The sequence below is a fragment of the Aplidium turbinatum genome, chromosome 17 (assembly GCF_918807975.1).
Source record: "Aplidium turbinatum chromosome 17, kaAplTurb1.1, whole genome shotgun sequence".
In the NCBI taxonomy this organism is placed as follows: Eukaryota; Metazoa; Chordata; class Ascidiacea; order Aplousobranchia; family Polyclinidae; genus Aplidium; species Aplidium turbinatum.
The window spans coordinates 6,155,959-6,175,967 of record NC_137488.1 but is presented as its reverse complement, the minus strand read 5'-3'; the positions used below and the strand labels follow the sequence as shown (position 1 = coordinate 6,175,967).

Sequence of the window (20,009 nt, the reverse complement as noted above, 5' to 3'; positions counted from 1 at the left end):
CGTAAGGAAAACGCTTATTGAAACCTTAACTTTGCAATTGCAATGCTGTCCTGCCTCGCTGAGCTTCTTTTGGAAATAGCATAACAGCTCAATAACTGCGCTAATCTTGACCACAGTATCTATGATCCCACGGTAGGCACTTTAACCCTGCTTTAACATAATCCAGTGGTCGACGCAATCATGCGTGACATATGACATCACTGATGTTGGTAGCGCTATCATGCGTGACATCACTGATTTGTGCGGAGGCTACTGTGACAACTTGTTGTGTAGGTGCATTTTTTGGTTTTCTCATAGGTTACTACGACATTTTTTGATATCTGAATAAGGCTAAAAAAGCTAAAAGTTCGGAAAAGCATTCAATTCAAACCTTAAATCAATAAAAATAACCAGCCTTAATCAACTTCGCCTACCGTACTTCCTTTTAGTCAAGTATATTTCGTAATTCTGTTCTTGATCTGGTAAACACGAGTGTTGTAGGAGCACGTCACTACTTTGCACTCCTTGATGTCACAAAGGCGATGGATAGAAACGAAACAAAGGCTATCACAACCAAACAAAAGGCCAGGCTTAAAAAACTGTGTGAGGGATGCCAAGCCAGCTTAGGCTACTAAAATATATCTTTTAAGTTTGGTTTGGAAAAGAAGTTGCCTGAAAATTTTTACCTTCCACAAAAATTTTTTCTTTGGGATTGTGTTATTTTTTTGGAAGGTGCTTCGCGGTCCTAGACAATTGTCTCGCGGACCCCAAAAGGACCGCGGACCCCAGTTTGAGAACCACTGGTATAACATAATTAAGCTGCAGTGACGTTCGGTGGCTTAAACCGTTGGGAAAGCAACTTGGAAATATGCTGCAGCAAGGTAGTAGGCACGGAGGGCGTAACCGTCGGGCGAAGCCCGAAGGTGTGTTGCCGAAGGCAACACTTCCAGCGGGGGGTCTGGGGGCCCCCCCCCCAGAAATTTTTGAAAAGCACTTCCAATTTGGTGCGCTCTGAGAGCCTTTCCAAAACAAGTCAAAAATAAAAATCTGTCAAATTGTGCTTCGCCTATGTCGTGATCATAGGCTACATCCATTTAATGTTTAGAAGTCATGAACAATCTTAATTTTAACGTTGCAGCACCAAAATCCAGTGTTAGACATGGAATAATAGCTGTCTAAATATTTAATTCGTCATGAATGTTCATTCTCAGATATTCAGTTAGGCCTACACTACAAAAACAAACACTTAGGCCTTAACATTACAACCGCAAGCAATTTGTACAAAACGCTGGATAAGTTTACCTCCTGCGTATAGAAGCTTAACGAACTAAATATTGCATCCGCACCTGAACGTTCATTGGCGAAGTAACGTTATATCAACGCTGTAAAAACGGCAAAGGCATGACTATGAAAGCTAGTAGGCTAAAGTACATGGCGAGGAGACATCAAAAAACAGCAACAATCTTTTCGCCTTTATGAATGATGCTGTGCTGTGTACCGTGACGAGAGACTATTCTGTGTACCGTGACGAGAGGGGGGGGGGCATTGAGAGTAGCGTAGCCAGGAATTTTGAAAGGGGGGGTTTCGACGACCGGCGGGCGAAGCCCGACGGCATTTTCTCTTAAGACGACACTCAGCGGCGGGGGGTCTGGGGGGGCCTCCCCCAGAAAATTTTGAAAAATTACTTTGAATTTGGTGCATTCTGTGAGCATTTTCAACAAACTGTGCGTCGCGACGCCCTGGTGCGTCGTTTCAATTTTCCAAGGGCGTCGCAAAATACTTCCGTTTCGTGGCTAAACTCAGTTTATCTTATAAAAATGGGGTTAATCTTTTGAGGACTCCCACTGAAGTCAAGAGTTTTTGAAAAACTTTGTGGAGAAATGAATGCAGAGCATCAAAATTTGCTCTTTTATTGTTCATCCAAGGTGGTTTTCGGTTGGAAAATCTTTTGTACGCTTTTACGAATTGTTGGACGAACTACAGGCTTTTTTGCAGCAAGAAAATAATCCACTTGCAGATTGTTCAGCTCAGAACGATTTTTTATTGAAAATGGCTTACTTGTGTGATATCTTCGCCAAACTGAACATTTCTATACAAAGGCCGGATAAAAATATGCTTGACGTTTCAAATAGAATTGCAGCATTCGTTCAAAAGCTGAGCATTGTGGAAGGAAGATATAGCAAACCTGTCTGGAAGCTCTCAATACTTTACTTTCTTGTCCAATTTGCTTGAAAAGAAAAGTATGGCGCTGCCTTCAAATTTGCGAAGCATATTTGGGCAACATTTGTCCAAGCTCGAGTCGAAATTTGCAAAGTACTTCCCAAAACATTTATTAAACTACGAATGGATTCGTGATCCTTTCGTCCACGGACATATTTACTCAGTATCTTTACTCAGTATATTTACTCAGTATATTTACTCAGTAAATATGTCCGTGCTTTCGTCCAACCTACTTCATCGCCTTTTACTGCATAAGAAAAAGAAGCCTACATTGACCTTTCCTGTGACAATTCCCTGAAAAGGATGTTAATTCAGGAAATCCGGCAAAATTTTGGATTTCAAAAAATGACGATTATTCGCCTTTGATGAAGAAATCACTCCAAATTAGTATCCCATTCGCCACGTCGTATTTAGCCTATGTGAAGCATGATTTTCTGCCTTGACGGTGATAAAAAGCAAATATCGATCACGAATAAACACTGAAAGAGAAATGGGGGTGGAAATTTCAAAAATTCTCTCAAGATTTAACAAACTATGTAAAAACAAACAACCCACACGTCACGCTAAATAATATGCGTTGATTTTTGTTGTTGTATCAATAAACACAACTTTAATAATAAATTTCCTCATTAACTTTTATTTGCTGGTGCGTCGCAAGTCCAGAAAACTTCTCCAGAGGCGTCGCAACATAAAAAAGTTTGAGAACCACTGAGTTAGGCCTACACTACAAAAACAAACACTTAGGCCTTAACATTACAACCGCAAGCAATTTGTACAAAACGCTGGATAAGTTTACCTCCTGCGTATAGAAGCTTAACGAACTAAATATTGCATCCGCACCTGAACGTTCATTGGCGAAGTAACGTTATATCAACGCTGTAAAAACGGCAAAGGCATGACTATGAAAGCTAGTAGGCTAAAGTACATGGCGAGGAGACATCAAAAAACAGCAACAATCTTTTCGCCTTTATGAATGATGCTGTGCTGTGTACCGTGACGAGAGACTATTCTGTGCGTGTGACGAGAGGGGGGGGGCATTGAGAGTAGCGTAGCCAGGAATTTTGAAAGGGGGGGTTTCGACGACCGGCGGGCGAAGCCCGACGGCATTTTCTCTTAAGACGACACTCAGCGGCGGGGGGTCCGGGGGGCCTCCCCCAGAAAATTTTGAAAAATTACTTTGAATTTGGTGCATTCTGTGAGCATTTTCAACAAAAATGTGGGTATGAATATTTCTGTAAAATGGTGCTGTCAGGTGACATAGCAAAAGGATAAGATCATGTTTTCTTCGGCATTTTTCGGAAATAAAGCTAAGTCTCTATGTTTTCTTGCTGTTAATTCCTGGCTGAGATGTTTGGTATTGGCAAAACTCGCTCTTTTAATGCAGTTTTGTTTAAAATTAGGCAAGTTTTTTTTAGACTGAAACCATCATTCCCAAGCATAAAGAGACTGAAAGCATCATTCTCAATATCGTGACGTCACACGCGTGCCAAAGTGGGGTTGTATCCCCCAAGGCCCAACCCCCCCCCCTTGGCTATGCCACTGGCCATTGATATCCCTAGTTTAGACTTTATCCATTTCTCTCTCACTAATCACTATAATAGGCTTACAGAACACTATGCTACATTGGCATACTTGGGGTGGGGTAGGTGGATTGGGCTATGTATTTCGTATTGGCTTAGTCTATAAAACAACATTGTTACAGTAATTGCTTTGACAGAGCAATGCAAAACATATTAAATGCCTTAATCTACGTCGTTAACTTCTAAAACATTTTTAACGGGGGGAGGGCATGGCCCAATGCCCCCCCCCCCCCCCCTTGCGTACGCCACTGATCATGCCAATTTTGAGGAAAATTTTTGACATTGTTGGTTCAAAAATGACTACCAAAAAGGGCTATTTTTGGTCAAAAATAGTCAAAGTGTTCGGGGGAGACAAATTTTGCTTGACATCTGTACTTCAAACTTTGGCATTATAACTTGCAAATTTATGTTTACATAAATGCACTGTTAAATATCATCTTCATCATATTATAACTTACTGCGTCTGGTTACACTGTAATTGTAGGCTAACTGGTAGAGTATAGTACGGTAATGAAATTAGTAGCCTACAGTCTGTACACAGGGAGACCACAATAATAGCAAAAAAATTTATGTCTAATGTTATTTAAACACTCAAGAGCCAGATATGAAGGCGGCAGGGTAGGCTATTCATGTTTTGCATCGATAAATCCTGGTAGGCATCATCCACGTTGTCTGAATCAGGCGGTGGTAACTTCTTTAGTGGTTTCGTTGGTGATTTCGCTAAATCAATGAATGCCGGATTGGATTTGGATGTTGCTGTTTTCGGGTTTGTTACTTTCCGAAAAAGTGGAAGTAGACACGAAATCATTAACCGAATCAACGTGACATGTAATCAATTTCCTAAAAAGTTGTTATAATTATAGCCTACTATTATACAAGATACATTCTATAAATCTATAAGTTACAGTTATACGTTGGTCGTCGAGTTATTATATTACTGTAAAATTCGTGAATGTTACATAAATTGTCTTGTTTCTCTGAGTTTGTCCTGTTCAAAAAAACAGTTTGCGCTTCTGGGCAGAAAATGATGGTTCGGCACAGACTAAAAAATATTTGTTAGCAACAAGGCTAAGCTAAAACAAAGTTGAAATCAGAAACATAGTTTGACCACACTTCAGCAGAAAAACGTACGGCATTTTACCAGACTTAGGCTAGGCCTACTTGGAAGTGAGGGTACGTTGATAAGCCTTCAACGCCTCTTTTGCTAGCGGGCTGTGTTCTGAGACAATTTTGTCCGTTGAGACATTGCAATTCTTGTGAACAGAACCAATGTGTGCTTTTGATGTTGAAGTATTGAATCTTCCAAACCAAAATTTACTTTTGTTTTGCTCAAAGCAAACTAAGCAAAAGGACATCAACGTTTTTTCATGTCCGCTTTTCGTTCTTTTTTTACTTACTCCTCCACAAATATCCTGTTTTGATCGCCGTTTAAGAATAAGTATTAAGCACGTCTGAAAAATATGAAAATCATTAAATAACGACACCAGTTTGTCAATGGGTAGCCATCATAGGCGTAAATCCCGGAGAGAGGAGAATTATTCCCCCTAAAAGTTTGGCGGGGGGATGCAAATATTCCCCAAAATTTTCTCTTTGTCAGCAACGTCTTCACAATGATCTGAGATTGGTGAAAAACTTCAAGATACTAGGCCTATTCATGAAGCTGACTCAGTCTGTGTAGCCTACAGTATCTGTGCTGTAGGCCTAGACTATAGGCCTACACATACACAGCCTAGCTAGCTCTATTATTATGACAGCATAATAGGTTAGCATAGGCTAGGCTATAACTAACTTTTCTAAACCGGAAGGATACCACTAGCCTAAGCTTATCATGCCTAACTGTAGCCTACGTCGAAGCTCAGTGAACTTTGTCATTGCTACTCAAGTTCAACTGTAAATCAACGGATTACCTGATTTTAACTAAAAGAATTGAGAACAACTCACTCACTGCACTCACGTCCAATTCCCAAAATGGCGAAAATAGAAATCAAGCGACAGAAAGGCGAGAATAGGAAAGGGAGTGAGAGGGGGTTCCTGGTGGCGAGTGACGACGGAAACCAGCTGATCATCGTTATTCCAATCATTTTTAGAACTTTTGAAAGGGAATGTTAATAATATTTTCTTTAAAAGTGCTAAAAACAAGAATTCCCTTTTTAAGACAAAATTTCCTTGTAAAATTGTTAAAAATCCTTAAAAAATCCTTCCGATCTTCATTTCCTTTTTTTATCCTTCGAAGCGTTGAAAAATCCCAATTTCTGGATAAAATCCTTCAAAGTGGAAGCACTGCGAGGGTGGGAAATTTTCGTTGTTACGTCACATAAGATGAAACAATGGAACATAAATTGTTGATTTTCTCGATTTAACAAAAACTCACGAGTGGTTTTTGCATAAAACGATAGAATTGTTGCGATTATTTAGTTGCATTCTCGCGGCTGGCCGAAGCGATTTTGCGCGGCTGAGGTTGTGATTTTTAGTGAATTGCGCGGCTGCGCTTGTGATTTTTCGTGAATTGCGCGGCTGACACCGCGGCTGGAAATTGAAGTGCGCGGGGGATTTATCCCCCGCGCAGGCCAAACTTTCCAATGTGGGTAATTGCATGCGGAAATGGAAGCCGACGTTGCATGTCACCAACATCGTCCTCGATATCCTAGCCCTTTGAGGACCGCTGGGACATATGTGTCCCATAAAATTAGGCCGATTACCCCCCAGTTAACTATAAAAATTTGCCATTGCTGCTACCCTAACGTAGCATTGGATATATATGCTTAATTTTAGGATAGACATCCTTTTTTAATTTTTTTTTGCGTAGGTGTTGTTTATATGACATTTGAAGAGTAAACAAGCAAATTCTACATAAATATTTTTTGGGGGAAAATTAATGGTCCTCAAAGGGCTAGGCCTTGACGAAGTATTAACAAACCGGTACTTTGCAGAAAATGTCACATTGACTTGACAATTGACAAATGGTGTTCCTTGGCCTTGCTCGAATTCAACAACCTATTTCCAGAAAGTGATGTTGCCAGAGCATTGCCACAAAGGTAACCAAACCTTTGCATGTTGAACGTGATACCAATTTAAAAATGGCCTGCAATATAAAAAATCTTGTTAAGCACAAAAGGTCCATTTACCTAGAATTGTTTTTATTTGAAGTATTCAAAATACTAGACCAAAACAAGTTGACGTGTGTGGTGTGTGGATGCGACCTTGTTCTTTTTTTTTTTTTTTTTTTTTTTGAAAAGAACCGAATCACATCTTGATAGCCTACAAAATGTTAGAGGGACGAATCTAGATTAAGAAAGGCGAGCTTAAGTAAACCTTTTGAGGGAAAAGAAAACAATTTCAGGCTAAACCGAGATTTAAAGAAGCATATCCTACAAAGAATAGCCAGCTACAATGCAAGTTTTTCAAATTTGATCTAAAATTTTTGTTTTGAAATTAAAGGCAGGTATGAATTGAAACTAATTTTTTGAGGATTTCAAACTGGGAAAAGTAATTCAATAACTTATTTTTAGAATACCGGTAGGCCTACTGAAAAGTTTGAATGTTTATCAGGTATATTATCGCATCTAACAGTAATTACAACGTGCAGAACACACAAGTTGTTTTCTTGCTTAACTGACGTTTCGCGCACCATGTCAATGCACATCCTCAGAGCAAATAACATACGAAATAAAATTTACGAAGCGACATTCTGCAGTAGCTCACGATTGAAGTTGTATCAATTTTTTTTCATCCATTGTGTTGATAAATCATCTCTCTCTCATTACATATGAATTCTATCTATGTTGCAGTGACTGGTAGCCTACTGACTGGTTGCCGCTAAGCTACCTCTTCAAAGTGCCTGAATCAAATCTATCTACAACCAGGGACGCTGAGAAGATAATCTGTGCCTGGTACCCATGCGATAAAAAAAAAAACATTACCGTAAACCATATCTGAAAATACGCGGTGGTTTCTTCAAACTCCCTAGCAACTAACAAGGTTACGGCCCCTCGAATTATCCCTGGCCCGTGGGTCCAAAAGTATTCCCTGGACACCTCTGCCAACGGTACTGTCTACAACAGTGGTTTTAACCAGGAGGAGCACTATCCTCTTGAGGAATTCAGCTTTTCAACGGTATTTAATCTTTTTTGCATGGTAATAATTACAATGTCCTGAACTCTTTTTTGCCATTTATAGTTTTAAGAACGGAACTGGAAATCACAAGTAGGGCATTATGCATATCGTACAGAGTTTTTGTTGCCTTTGTTCAGTAATCTGGCTTCGCTATAGCCTAGGCTGCGTAAAACAAACAGTAAGTCTTTTAAGTGTTTAAAAATATCTTTTAACACTCATTGTGTTGTTTATCGAAAATCCTTATCATCCAGTAAAGCAATGAAGGGTGTCTTGAACTTAATATCAAGGTAGTCAGCTTTGCCGAGTGCTTTGTGAAAATCTGGAGCTTTTGTAGTTGCTTTTTCAACCTGTGTAAGGAGATGCAGCCGGATTGTAAATATTAGGACAGCTTAATCCGCTTTCGAGATTTCGCTCTATTTGGGTACCACAACCCTAAGTTGTTTCTGGTAGAACACAAGGGTCGACTTGCCTTCGCTGAGCAACCCAACATCCGGAGCCCCATCAGCCTGAAATAGGTGGCTGGTGGGGTGTTATGTGGTAGGAATTTGGGATAGTAGGCCTAGCTCATCATGCCAATTAAGATATTGTCTTAAGTGCTTTGTTATTTCAGGCAAGGGAAAATTAGAAATTGCCTTGACCTTGTCAGGGGTGGGTCGCACACCAGATGTCCTAAGAACACTAATTCAGATTTTGTAGGATTGACAATTATTCCGTATTCATCCAGCCCTCAGACACTGGTGGGGTGTTATGTGGCACGAAACAGCTTAATCCGCTTTCGGGATTTTGTTCTATTTCGGCACCGGTACGGTACCACAAACGTTGTTTCTGGTAGAACACAAGGGTCGACTTACCTTCACTGAGAAACCCCAACATCGAGAGCTCCCACCTTCGCATGTAAGGCAACGTCGACCAACGGGTGTGAGGACTGTTAGCGACCATTTTCAGCAAATGCATCACACGAATGATTGTAGGTTGTCCAAAAAATACATCCTAATTTAAGGTTTCATAACTAAACTATACAATTAGAAAAGTTGAGGTAACAAGGAAATCCAGTAATCTTCTGCAGTGGCCTAAATCTTACACTGAACTCGCACATAGGCTACTAACTTTGAGTGGACTTATCAAGCAAAGTTCATCTAAGTTACTGTAAATGCCTTGAAAGCAAACAGCATTAAATAATTTTCATAAGTTGCTGTCAAGACCAACAAAAACAAAATTAATTTTCATATTAAGCTTAAATACGGTAGTTCAAAACTGGGGGGGAGGGGGAGCAAAACATGAAATCATTGTTAAAGGGGGGCGTGCCAAAAGGAGGTCAAAAACAACCGATCTAGAAGTTAGTCGAATAGAAGGTTTCTTGAGGTCACAACCCATACAGCAAAATTCGCCATTTCTACATTGATCAATTCAATTCGTCTACAGACGTTGACTAAATATAAAAACAACGATTTTTGCTGCCTGGGAAGCATGAATGAGCAACAAGGTAAACAAATGGGAATAGCCTACAGGGCACTCAAAAATAAGGCGGACCAGTTTGTCAGGACTGTCTAAAATGTGACAGATTGAGTGATTTCGGCAAATTCCACTAAGATTTTGCATCAATTTTTTCAATTGCGTGCCAAGTGGTAAGAATGTCATTTTGATACGCTCAAAAGCCCGCGTAAATCAGAGCAGCTATGCTACGGTACCTAAACTACCTACATGTCCTGTTACTAGTTCTAGCTGTCTGTTGCGCTGCATCTGTGATGACAGTGTTCTGTAAGCTGTCACCATCGCAAAATAAACATGAATGCATTATTATTATATTTTGTCATTTAAGAAGATTTTGAGCATGTTGGAGTAGACGCAAAACAACTCAAGCAACATGGGAGTGAGGAGTACAATCATAAAAAAGTGTGTCCCACATGAAGAGCAACGCTGCTGTGGAACAATATTGCAACTAAGAGGGGACCCACACGTTGCCATAGCGATCGGGGGCTTCAGTGTGAGGAGCGTCCCAGGTCCAAGGTTGGTCCTCACGTCCGTACGGAATTAATGGTAGAGAGAAGGGAAGAGAAAAACGATTTTTATGCTTAGATTCTGAATCAATGTGAAAATACAAATCTTTAGCATCGCTTGGAATAAACAAGATTCCTAGTTCAAACGATTTTATCGCCAGTTGAGTTGAATTTTTCTCTAGTACTCCCCAAGCAGCCTTGGATAAGTTGGCGCTTGTCAAGAGAAACCATGGCAACCTGATGTTAGTGTCGAATGGGGATATGCGAGTATAGGTCTTGATGTGGGGGGAGGCCTCAGTACGCCCTGCGTAGTCGGATTTCCATTGGTGCAGAAATGGTTCAAGCCATTTCTGTTTTTTGGCGTTGGAAGCACTGTACGGCAGAGACGCTCCAGCCGGGTAGCCAGTTAAGCTGCAACGGACATTATCAACCGTTGGAAAGATCAACTTCAAAGGCGACTGGCTGCTCGACCGACCAAGAAACTTTCCAGGATCGCATGACGTCATACTGGTCAGCCACTCACCACACAACCACTTGTTCTCGTTCACTCCAAGCGAGCCAATGCTGGAAAACTGACCAATCACAGGCCAGCTGGAGTCTATCCTTTTCACTTTTGACCTCAGCAGTTTACGTAATCTCATATGGCCCCACGATGATATATCAGAACCAGTATGGCGACCAGGTACTGACCCAATCAATCTGATATGGCCGGCCGATGTCATGTCGTGATTCCTTATTATTGTTATCCACGGATTTAATGGTGACTTTTTGTATGCGATTAGATATTGTATGAGATCGCTCTGAAATTCACACTCGCTTCCACTAACTGATGGGAATATTGGACTCATGTAGAATCCCTGGGATTTTTGACTCCAATCTTGATCAACGAGATTAGCTGTTGATATGACAACGCGAAGACCTTCCTCATAAAGAAGTAGCATCATCTTTGTGTGGTGTGTTCCGTAAGGAGGAAGATCAACTCTACACAGCTGAATATTAGGGTAAGGTTCGGCATCAGCCCGCAGTCGCATTGCATTCCCACCTTGCTCTCCATGCACGATAAGCAAAGGTTTATTTCTGAACGACTTCGGGTACTGCGTCATCAACCACTCAACGTCAATGCAGTAGTTGAACTGGATCGATTTTATCAAGTTTCCGAACTTTTCCGAGAGAATGTCGCAAATTCCCAAAGAGGGTGGGAATTTTCTGTCTTCTGTGTCTTGAGACATATAGTTATATTTCCTTGGAATGCCACTGCACGTTGTCAGCAGAAAATAACTGGGGGCTGAAGATTCCCACACCTTTATTGGGTCATTGTCTGATCTTTGAGATGAATGAAGTCTTCTGGATGAATTCAGCTTCATTTTTTTAGCTGGAATATCTTCCTCTGCTACTACAGAACCAGAGGTACCGGGTTCGCTTCTTGTAGAAACAATCAATTTTTCCTTTTTTGGATGAGAATATTCAAGAAAATGAGTTGGGTTCTTCCGGTAACAACTATCACTAAATGGACACAGTGGAATAGGTTTTTCGTCAACAGGCTTTCGCATCTTCAATAACTTTTCTTTAATTCGTGACGGACTTGCAAATAATTCGTTTGATTGGGGCGAAGGAAGTATGCTACGCTTGTCGTCATCATCATCACTGCTAGACAAAGCCCAATCAGTGCTACGCTTCATGATTATATTATGCAATGCTGTTGGCTATAATTTCATACCTCGTGCTCCTGGAATGTGATATAAAGCAGTATGAAAAATTTCATAAGTCGATTTAGTGGGTGCGATGCAACAACAGATACGATATGCAACTTTTATAAATCAAAATTTGGTTTTGGGGAAAAGTGTGGCATGCAACAGTGGCCCCGATGCTTTGTAATAACTGACCCTAGTTTTTGAACAGACGTGCGAGTAAATATGGATCGAAAATGTGTGCAGGCAGTTTTAACTTCAAACTCACTAAGCATCTCAGTTATTAGAACCAAGTTGCACAAGACACTGCATGCATACGACAATTCCCAGTCACAATCCACAGTTTAAGATTATAAACTACTGGTTTGCCACACCGATGATTACTTTGTCCATAGTCCATGCTTTGTCATAACAAAATAAAGAAAACATAAAATGAGTAACCTAGGATATCTAGTAACCCTGTTTGATAAACAGCTATATCCATTTGTGACAATATATACAAGTATGAGATTCTGATAATAATTCATTAATTGCTTCCATAAAGTACTCGGGCTCTCAGCAGTTTATCTCAACATAATTGTACAACAACATATATGTAAAACAAAAATACGGTTTAAGAGCGCTGAATTTAATTAAATGTTTGGCTCACTGGCACTAAGTATTGACTATTGTTATGGCTAAAGTGGCGCTTTTCTCTAACAGTTGGCTTTAGGGCAATATTCCTCTTTCAATTTTTACTTCTTTGAAATAAAAGTTGACCGAGGCAATGATGAAAGAAATTCAGTTAATATTCCGTTAAGTTAATTCATTAGCCAAGCGAGCATTAAAAACATCTTGCTTAAAACAGCTTTAATTCAGTCAGTAGCCTAGTGTACACAAAACTTTTGCTGCATAACGATATTCATTATTTAAGTTTTGTACATAAAAGCATATATTCAAGAATTTTTGTAAATTTAGCGGTACAATAAACACTTCACACTTTTTCAGCAACAAAAAATAACATGATCTAAACAATTACGTTTTAGCAACACCAATTTTCATTGGGTTGTAGTTATGACAACATAACTTCACCAAATCACAGTGAAAATAGTACAGCAAAGCGGCAAAAATGTCGGTGAAATTTTGTTTAAAAAAAAACTTGTAAAAAAATTAACTGTTTAGGCCAGTGGTTGGTAAACTGGAGAAAATGAAATTAGATGAGAGGAAATTTTTGGGGGTGATTCCGTTTTACGTTTAAGAGAACATTTTTGGTATATGTTTTAAAATATAAACATTAAAATGCATATACTCAGAATGATCATTCTTTGCCATTTGTTAACTGGCAACGGTGCTTTGTTTTGTAAATACTAACACAACTTACAATCCTGGTAATTTTTTAAGATAAGTAGCCTATCGGTAATAAAATTGTTAAATCGATGACTGTGTGGATGGAAGCCACTGAACTTTTGCTATTTTTTTTTCCAAAAATGTACCTCCATGATGACCTTCTCTGCTTAAGCATACTTAAAATTGGAATACCTTAATAGTTTTAATCCCAAAGATGCTGCAAAGATTCCAGTTGCTTTACTGGTTAAAAAAGCCAGTTTTCAAACAATTTCGGACAAGATGAATGAACATAGTATTAATCACACTGAGCTTGAAACCACTAGGCCTAGCTTAGACTGTTTGAATGGTGTGCATAAAACATAATTCAAATTTTTAAAGGAATGACAAACTTTCTATGTAACAAACAGTACGGTTTTATAACTACACAATTACATTTTTAAATTAGAAATTGGCTATGGCTGTTTGGCTATTGGCTGCTGCTGCTGGCTATTGGCTGCTGTATTGGCTGTTTATAGATATTGGCTACACACACAAATAGATCCCTTGTGTTCTTTCTAGTTCTTTCAAATATTTGTAACAAAACGCAGACATGCTAAGAAAACCACAAATAGTGTATCCAAATTTTCAAAACAAAATATAAAACACCAGACCATTTTACAGCATCCAATTAAGCAACATCAACCTAAGTAAATTACAAACAACTAAATAAGAGCAATAAAAAGACGTAAATTTGATTTGGCTTAATAATGCATATTTATGTAATGTATAACTCGCACTTTTCTGATAGAAATGCAGTACTAAAAAAACAACTATATATTTAACATATCACTATTTCAACAAAAGTTATACAGTAGAATCTGTCTATGGTAATTTGATACTTTTTCCCTGGTCCAAATGGTATATACATCTATGATTTCATATATACTGAACTAAGTCTGGTAAATTTGAATATAGGGTTTCAGTATGTCATCTATCTCGACACCATTTTTAGTGTCGATAAAAAATCATACACCGGCCACATTGACAATTCTGGTGTCTGACAGACTGTCATGAAGAATCGTGGCAATCCTTTAGTTTGTTTTCTTACATTTTATCTGTTTTCATACTTTCAAGCTATGCGATTGTTAGTTTCAATTTGTCTTCCCCAAACAGCTGCTGCCTTAAGCAACAGGAGATTATTAATTAATTAAGCAATCATTAACTATCTTCCAGAGATAATGCTCCAAATGTCTAGTTTTGCAAAATGAGATAATCGAATACGATATAATCTGCATTGCATTAAAACATATTTTTAAGAATTATGAGATATTTACGCAACGGTCTGTATTTACAGTGGTTGTTATGTTTATGATTCTACTTAAATCTCTTCCCAGGATCGTTTTTATCTTGAATAGCCTAAGCCTCTGCTTATAAACAAAAAGATTTGGTATAGTTGGTTGGAAATTCCATGAGAATACTTAAGTTGATGTTTAGCCTGACTTGACGTTTCGTTCAATTTTTTCTTCAGGTACCGTATGAATATTAGCTAAACATGATTCTACTGTATTTGACATAAATTACTAAGCATGCACATTGTCAAGTAGTCATTGTGCGAACATTTCTAACTTCATTTAAAATTATGTCTTTTTTGTTATAACAAGAGCACCAAGCAGTGCTAGTCCAGCACCAACCACTAAACTGGCTCCTCCAACTGCAGCCATTCCTACCAGACCTCGGTTTCTCATCGTAGTTTCAATTAGCTCCTTCAACTGAATTACTTGCTGGTTGTGTGGCTGGAATTTCAATATAGATTCACAAATATGAAGCGCTTCGTCATAATTTTTTAATTTGTACTCAGCAAGTGCAATGCAAAAGAGGTAGTCACGCTTTGCATTATTGTCCCCTTTTTCATATAAATCTTTAAAATACTTTATGGCAGTATTCCAGTCTTCTGAGTAAGGTGTCCTTATTAAACACCAAGCGTATTCAAACTTGGTCGTATCAGAAACCTCTCCCATAGCTTCTTCTTGTTGAAATTTTTTCTCAAACTTTATCATATCTTTTGGATCAATTTTCTCTTTAATTAAATCTTCCATTGTGTTCAAAACAACTTATTTGGTTTTTATTGTCTTAATAATAAATATTGCATTGCTTTAAGTACGGTAAGTGTCAATACAAGAATATAAATTAAACCAGTTTCCAGTACATATCAATAGACTATTACAAGCCACATTGAAAACTATTGCCTGAGCTACAACAGAACTTCAAGCACAGTACTAACTGCATATATGAAATCTACTTTGTTTGGAACTTGTGTAACTTTTGCAGTGTAAATATAATCTATTCATTGATTTAGTGTTGTGAAGGATTACTTGTTTTTTAAGCTGATGTGGTTTGATTATTGCAAGTAGGCTAAGTGATTTCATTGTGAAGAAAATCTAGCGTTCTTCCTGGTTATCAGCACAAGGCTGAGCACTCACTAGTACAGCGAGCAGTTGCAATTCGCTAACCATAACGGTGTAGCTTCCACACTAGCCATTAGCCGAGAAACATATATATAAGTGATTTCATATTGGTGGCTAGAATTGAAAAGCCAGCGTTCTGGCTTTAGCTTGCATGAAAGTGCCTCCGGTTTGTTATGAATTTATGACATATTCTAATAAAAAAATAGACCCAAAAATGTAGATGGTAGGCTACTAAACTCATGTTTAGAAAGCAAACGTTTCAAAAACTGTACTGTCTTCATCTTCAGTGCTATAAATGTAAGCAATCCCTGATTTTTAGTTAGGGTTTTGTTCTCTGCCAGGGACTTTAAAATGTCTCAAATTACAAGTTTTTGGGTTAGAAATAGAAACATTTCTAACCCTGACCCTAACCAATAGGTTAAATCCTTATTTAGAATCCTACCCCTAACCTAATTCCTAAACCTGGGTTAGAAGTAGAAACATTTCTAACCCCAACCCTCAATAAGGATGCAACCTATTTTGTCCCTTGAAAAGATCGAGAGAGATTTTGAAATGTTTGCGGCAACTCCGGTCAGCGACTTCGGCTCTATTGTATTTTTTCTCGATCTTTTTAGGGGATGAAATTGGGGATGAAGTGTTCAGGGGATGAAATAGGTTGCACCCAATTCCATCAGGGATATCTAAAGGGGATATGAAGGCTCACAACAGTTGCCTTATTCTCGCAACACTGCCAAGGCAATAGTTTGTAGTCAGCTACTGAAGACAGTTAGCAAATGTTATGTAGAGCATGTTTAAAGAATACTTGTTTGCAAAGACAATTGAAAAGTTACTAGTAAGCTGTTTTTCTTAACAAAACCTTTGCAATAGGCTAGATGTAAAGCACGTGCCATATATGGAAAGTTGAATTAACAAGTAACCATGAGCATGCAGTGAATATCCAGGCCTGATGCTAATAACACAATGCAGGTTATCATAAGATTTATTAAACTCCTAATGGTGTCAATTGTCATTTTACGATAAACAAAAGCCCTTCAATTGTCAGACCCAGACGTATATATATAATAAAAACCTTTGCATCCCCTTCTTTAGATATTCCTAAATTTCATATCTGGTAAGAGTAGTTCTGTGAACCTAGCCACGTCCTTAAGAAAAACAATTGAAAATCAGACGTTATCTTCACTTTTCACAACATACACTCACACAGTAATTAAACAGCTTCTGAGTCTATCTATGGACATGGTCACAAGATCCGTCATTCGTGCATGAAGTCAAGCGCTCAAGCATGTCTGTTTGGGACAGGTGATGTTGAGTGGCAGGGATGTTAGGATCTACCTTTCCGACAAGCACAGCATCCGATGCAGTTCTGATCAGATGATTTTGCAAATTTACCAGATCCAATCAAGTTCAAAGCCAATTTGCAACACAATTTTTGCAGTTAAACTTTTTTCCGCCTGGCAACCCTGATGCACAACCTTAGAATTTATTCCAAATGACATGTCAATGCCATTCAGAACTGGGTGCACATCGAAACAGGCGCGGATCTAGGACTTTTTTTTTGGGGAGGGCCAGAAAAATTGAAAATGAATTAAAAAGTAAGAAAAAGATAAAACAGATATGAACAATCAGTGGCGCAGCCAGGAATTTGGGGGGTTTCGACGACCGGCGGGCGAAGCCCGACGGCGTGTTCGCCAAAGGCGACACCCAGCGGCGGGGGATCTGGGGGACCTCCCCCAGAAAATTTTGAAAAATTACTTTGAATTTGGTGCATTCTGAGAGCATTTTCAACAAAAATATGGGTATAAATATTCCTGTAAAATGGTGCTGTCCGGTGGCATAGCAAAAGGATAAGATCGTGTTTTCTTCGGCATTTTTTCGGTAATAAAGCTAAGTCTCTATGTTTTCTTGTTGCTAATTCCTGGCTGAGATGTTTGAATGTTTGGTATTGGCAAAACTCGCTCTTTTAATGCAGTTTCGCTTAAAACTAGGCAAACTTTGTTTTAGAGACATGGAGACTGAAAGCATCATTCTCAATATCGTGACGTCACACGCATGCCAAAGGGGAGGTTGTAAGTCCGCTGTGGGACTAATATCAGCTGTTTAAAAGCATATCAAACCATTCAACAATTTCTCACAAAATTTCGGGGGGGGCCCGGGCCCCTTGGTCCCCCCCCATAAATCCGCGCCTGCATCGAAATTATAGCTTTTTTCACGTCATGTAAAAAATAACATTTGGTACGATAGTAAATAATATCATAGATACGCTGTTTTGAACCTTGTTCTCTTCCAAAAACTTTTGAATCCGGCCCTGATGTTGCTTTTCCGCAAAATGGAAGATCCGAATTTGATCCGGACAATATTTCGACCATGCTCTTCTGCAAAATCTAATGAGTAATCAGGTGAACATTTCTGTTGCGAATGCACCAGACCGCGTATGCGTGGTGAGATGGTGCAACGAATAAGGCGTTGGCTTTCCAATAATGCAAACATGGTTCGACTCTCAGCTTAGGTGGTTGTTGAAATACACCGCTCACCATTCGCTAGGGTGTAATAAATTATATGGGCATAACTATTGAAGGAAAGGCCGCCGAGAAAAAGGAACTGGCCTAATGCCGACGGCTTAGTACAATGAGACCTTTATCTTCTGATACCCGATACTTGAATCAAGTATGGGATCACTTCGGGGATCACTTTTATCTTTTTATGCACCAGATCAAAGTAGAAAATTTACAAAAATCTCTACAAAAAATAATGTTCAGGCCTTTCGTTAGTTGAACGCAGGGGCAGCTCGCTAGTGTGTGCTGCGGTGCTGCAGCACTCCCACAAAAGTTTTCACGAAAAGTTTCTCAAATATCTTAGCGTTTCTTTTGCCCAAAATGTAGTTTATGTTCTCTATTTACAGAACTGTTGACTGTTCAAATTATATTTGGCAACTCTGCGTGCTGTGGAATATTTTGCGCAAGGTTATAATAAAAGAAACACTTGATTGCGACATCAAAGAGCTGCATGTTTTTTTGAATTGCCAATACAAAGGAATAGCAAACGCTTGTGCTGTGTTACAAACAGCACAATTCAGAGTTAACGGATTGGCATTTTTAAAGCCAAATTTCACAAATTTGGGATTTTTTTGTTGTTTGGCATGAAAAAATCCTATTTGGCATTTTTTTTTAAATTTGACAGTTTTTTGGCCTTTTTTGTTGTTCTTTTGCCCGAAAATTTTGTTAGGCATTTTTTAATTTGGCCTTTTAAACGTTGTTCACATGACTAATTGTGATTGACAATTTCAATAAAACCATGGCCATTTTTATTTCTCTCCGCTGTCTTCACAAAGTTTTGTGAACACGCAGCACCCCCATTTCTAGAACTCACCAGCCGCCACTGGTTAAACGTAACATTTTTGATTATTCGCACGGCATTCGAATCAAAGCAGCGCTTTGTAGCTTACTCTTCACCTGTGACCTCAGTTAGGCTACACCGCTACACTCTTGCGTTCTTTTCTTAGTATAAATTGTGTGGCGTTTTATATCACTTTAGGTGAGTCTACTAACTGTAACGCAATCGACTACAACATTTTACTTCGACTTATTTTGCCAGTCTTTATCTTAAATGGCAAAATAACTTCTTTATTAAAATGGCAAAATTAATTGAATGCATTGCGCGCAAATGGCTACAAATGGTTTTATCTTAGTCTGTCTTTTGTTAAATTGAAGTCTAGTGAAAATACAACAAGTAAGACGTCAAAATTACAATACAATCTGTTCTTTTTTAACATAATTATATACAGGTTTTACCTTTATTTCCTCCTCCTCAAACAAACTTTTTTGAGAAACTTGCCTACCGCCATACCTCCGAAAAGTTTGTCGAATGCGGCATAGATGAACTGATTGCTGATAAACATTGACTGGATTTGGATTGAAAGTCCTGTGTGATTTTAACCTGGTCGGGCCGTGTAGTATTTTCCCAGCAGTCGCTACACGACTGCATTGGCAAATATCGAAGTTATCTTTTTGAAGCGCCGCAATGTGTCAAGAAAAAGGACGCCTAGGAGGCAGACATTGACGTGTGAGCAAGGCCTATGAGAAGGGAGTACGGAGGGTACGGCGTACCCTTGAGGGCTCATGACTGTGACTGTTGGGGGGCCCGAATTTGGGATTTTATAGTTCACGCGCAAAAGAGTTTGGGTAAAATCATCCTAAACGACTAAATTCAAGCATAAAAGTTGTTATTCTTTAGTCTCGGGGGGGGGGGGGCGTAATGCAGAAAAAGAGCAAAAAAAATAATTGAATGCATTGCGCGCAAATGGCTACAAATGGTTCAGTAAAATGTGCAAAAAACACATCTTTGATAGGCTACTCAAGAGCTATAGAAGCGACATCTATTACCTGACTTTATGTCCATTGTTATTATTGTTATTTTTTGTACCGTATTTCTTGCGTCTGTATCTGTATTTGTTTTTTTTTCTGTTCGTCCTTACTTCTTCTTTTTTTGTGTCAATTTGCTATTTAAAAACGCAATACTTTCTTTCGCATAACTTCTTCTTCTTTCGTTCGAGACTAGATCAAATCGAATTTCAGGGCAGGTGATGGAGAGCCAGTTGAGTGTAGCTTCGTCCAGCGTTGCTATACCATGCGTTCCATTTGGTGCCTTATAGATCGGACACTCGAG

General features: G+C 38.9%; 2 protein-coding genes across 2 annotated transcripts; both read right to left on the bottom strand.

Annotated features, from left to right (window-relative positions):
- Window positions 1-9,684: 9,684 nt before the first annotated feature.
- LOC145786570 (tyrosyl-DNA phosphodiesterase 1-like) lies at window positions 9,685-14,478 on the bottom strand. The gene has a single exon (XM_082598251.1). The coding sequence runs from the start codon at window positions 11,566-11,568 to the stop codon at window positions 9,832-9,834; it is 1,737 nt and encodes a 578-aa protein (XP_082454377.1). The 5' UTR covers window positions 11,569-14,478; the 3' UTR covers window positions 9,685-9,831.
- On the bottom strand, window positions 12,086-15,026 carry LOC145786571 (mitochondrial fission 1 protein-like). The gene has a single exon (XM_082598252.1). It carries the CDS (start codon window positions 14,976-14,978, stop codon window positions 14,520-14,522), a length of 459 nt encoding a protein of 152 aa, XP_082454378.1. The 5' UTR covers window positions 14,979-15,026; the 3' UTR covers window positions 12,086-14,519.
- Window positions 15,027-20,009: the final 4,983 nt, after the last annotated feature.

Excerpts from the sequence above, each read along its gene's own strand:
- LOC145786571 (XM_082598252.1), bottom strand. The coding sequence starts at position 14,978 with ATGGAAGATTTAATTAAAGAGAAAATTGATCCAAAAGATATGATAAAG.
- LOC145786570 (XM_082598251.1), bottom strand. The coding sequence starts at position 11,568 with ATGAAGCGTAGCACTGATTGGGCTTTGTCTAGCAGTGATGATGATGAC.